The sequence below is a fragment of the Galeopterus variegatus genome, unplaced genomic scaffold (genome assembly GCF_000696425.1).
Source record: "Galeopterus variegatus unplaced genomic scaffold, G_variegatus-3.0.2 Scaffold55680, whole genome shotgun sequence".
Classification (NCBI taxonomy): Eukaryota; Metazoa; Chordata; class Mammalia; order Dermoptera; family Cynocephalidae; genus Galeopterus; species Galeopterus variegatus.
In genome coordinates, this window is record NW_007781791.1 from 1 (window position 1) to 1,198 (window position 1,198).

The following is a 1,198-nucleotide window of genomic DNA, read 5'->3' on the forward strand; positions in this document are numbered from 1 at the left end:
AGAATTCCTTGGAGACTTTTTATTGACTCTTCTCTGAAAGAACAACGGTGAGCAGCCATTCCCGGGCCATCGTCACGGGTCAGGAGTGTGTCTGCTTGCTCTCGGGGCTCTGCTGGGTCACAGGATTGTCTCTAGTGCTGTCCTCCTGCAGCTCGGGTTCCTTCAGCAGCAGCTTGCCCTGCACCTGGAGCTCCTCCTCTTTCTCCTCCTCCTCGTCCTCCTCCTCTTCCTCGTCCTCCTCCTCCTCCTCACCCTCTGATGACAGGGAGAAGTTGTCCTGACTCACACAGGCCATAAGCTTCTTCATAGAGGATTCATGGCCCCGGCCGTGGCCCGTGCTGTGGCCTGTGCCGTGGCCTGTGCTGTGGCCTGTGGCATGGCCCGTGTCGAGCTTGGCACAGTGGGAACCCATTGCCCACTTTGCCTGTCTCTCCTGACTGGGAGGGAAGGTGGCTGGGGGGCGCACGTGGAGAGGCTGTGAGGGTGGGAGGCAGGGAGCTGACATCACAATTGCACTCCTGGAACCCACCCCCACTCGGGTTCCTGAGTTTGAGCCGACACCTGACTCAAACCTCAGCCAGCAGCAGCTACCACTACCTACAGGATGCCGCCTGCCCTGCTGTGTGCCTCCTTAGTCCTCCTTGTAGCTGGGATGAGAGTTGCAGATAGAATTTCTGGGAGCAGGAGGAGCACATACAGACCCCTCCCCACATCCCAGAAATACCCAGCCAAAGAGAGCTGTTGACAGTTTGTGAGATGTGGTCAGAATAGTTGCTGCCTTTGGGTGGGGCATGGGGGCCTTCTGGAGACGCTGGAAGTGATGGGTTTCTTGACCTGCTTACACTTGGTAGTGATTCATTGAGCTGTGTACCTAAAATTTGTGCAGCCAGTATAAGCTGTACCTCCATAAAACTAAAGAACCCTTATAACTCTTTCCTTCGGGGCCTGAAAGTATGATCCTCTGAAACCTTCTTGAAAGGCAGTAGCTCCTAAGCTTTTGGGAGTCACAGGTCTCGGAGAATATCATGTAACTGCTTTTTGGCAAGACTTCACATGCCCATACAGCACAGAAAGGGGAGGGGAGTTAAGGACCACTGTTGTAAGGAAATTTTGTCATTTGTGAGCACTGGGAATCCATTTTCCAACACCATAAATCAGATCTTGCCAATTTTCTGCCCCCAATCCTCAGTGGTCATGG

General features: G+C 53.8%; 1 protein-coding gene across 1 annotated transcript; it reads right to left on the reverse strand.

Moving 5' to 3' along the window:
* Positions 1-79: 79 nt before the first annotated feature.
* Positions 80-412, reverse strand: PRM3 (protamine 3). Its single transcript, XM_008565444.1, has one exon. It carries the CDS (start codon positions 410-412, stop codon positions 80-82), a length of 333 nt encoding a protein of 110 aa, XP_008563666.1.
* Between the last annotated feature and the right edge of the window lie 786 nt (positions 413-1,198).

Coding starts and splice junctions, on each gene's coding strand:
- PRM3 (XM_008565444.1), bottom strand. CDS start 412: ATGGGTTCCCACTGTGCCAAGCTCGACACGGGCCATGCCACAGGCCAC.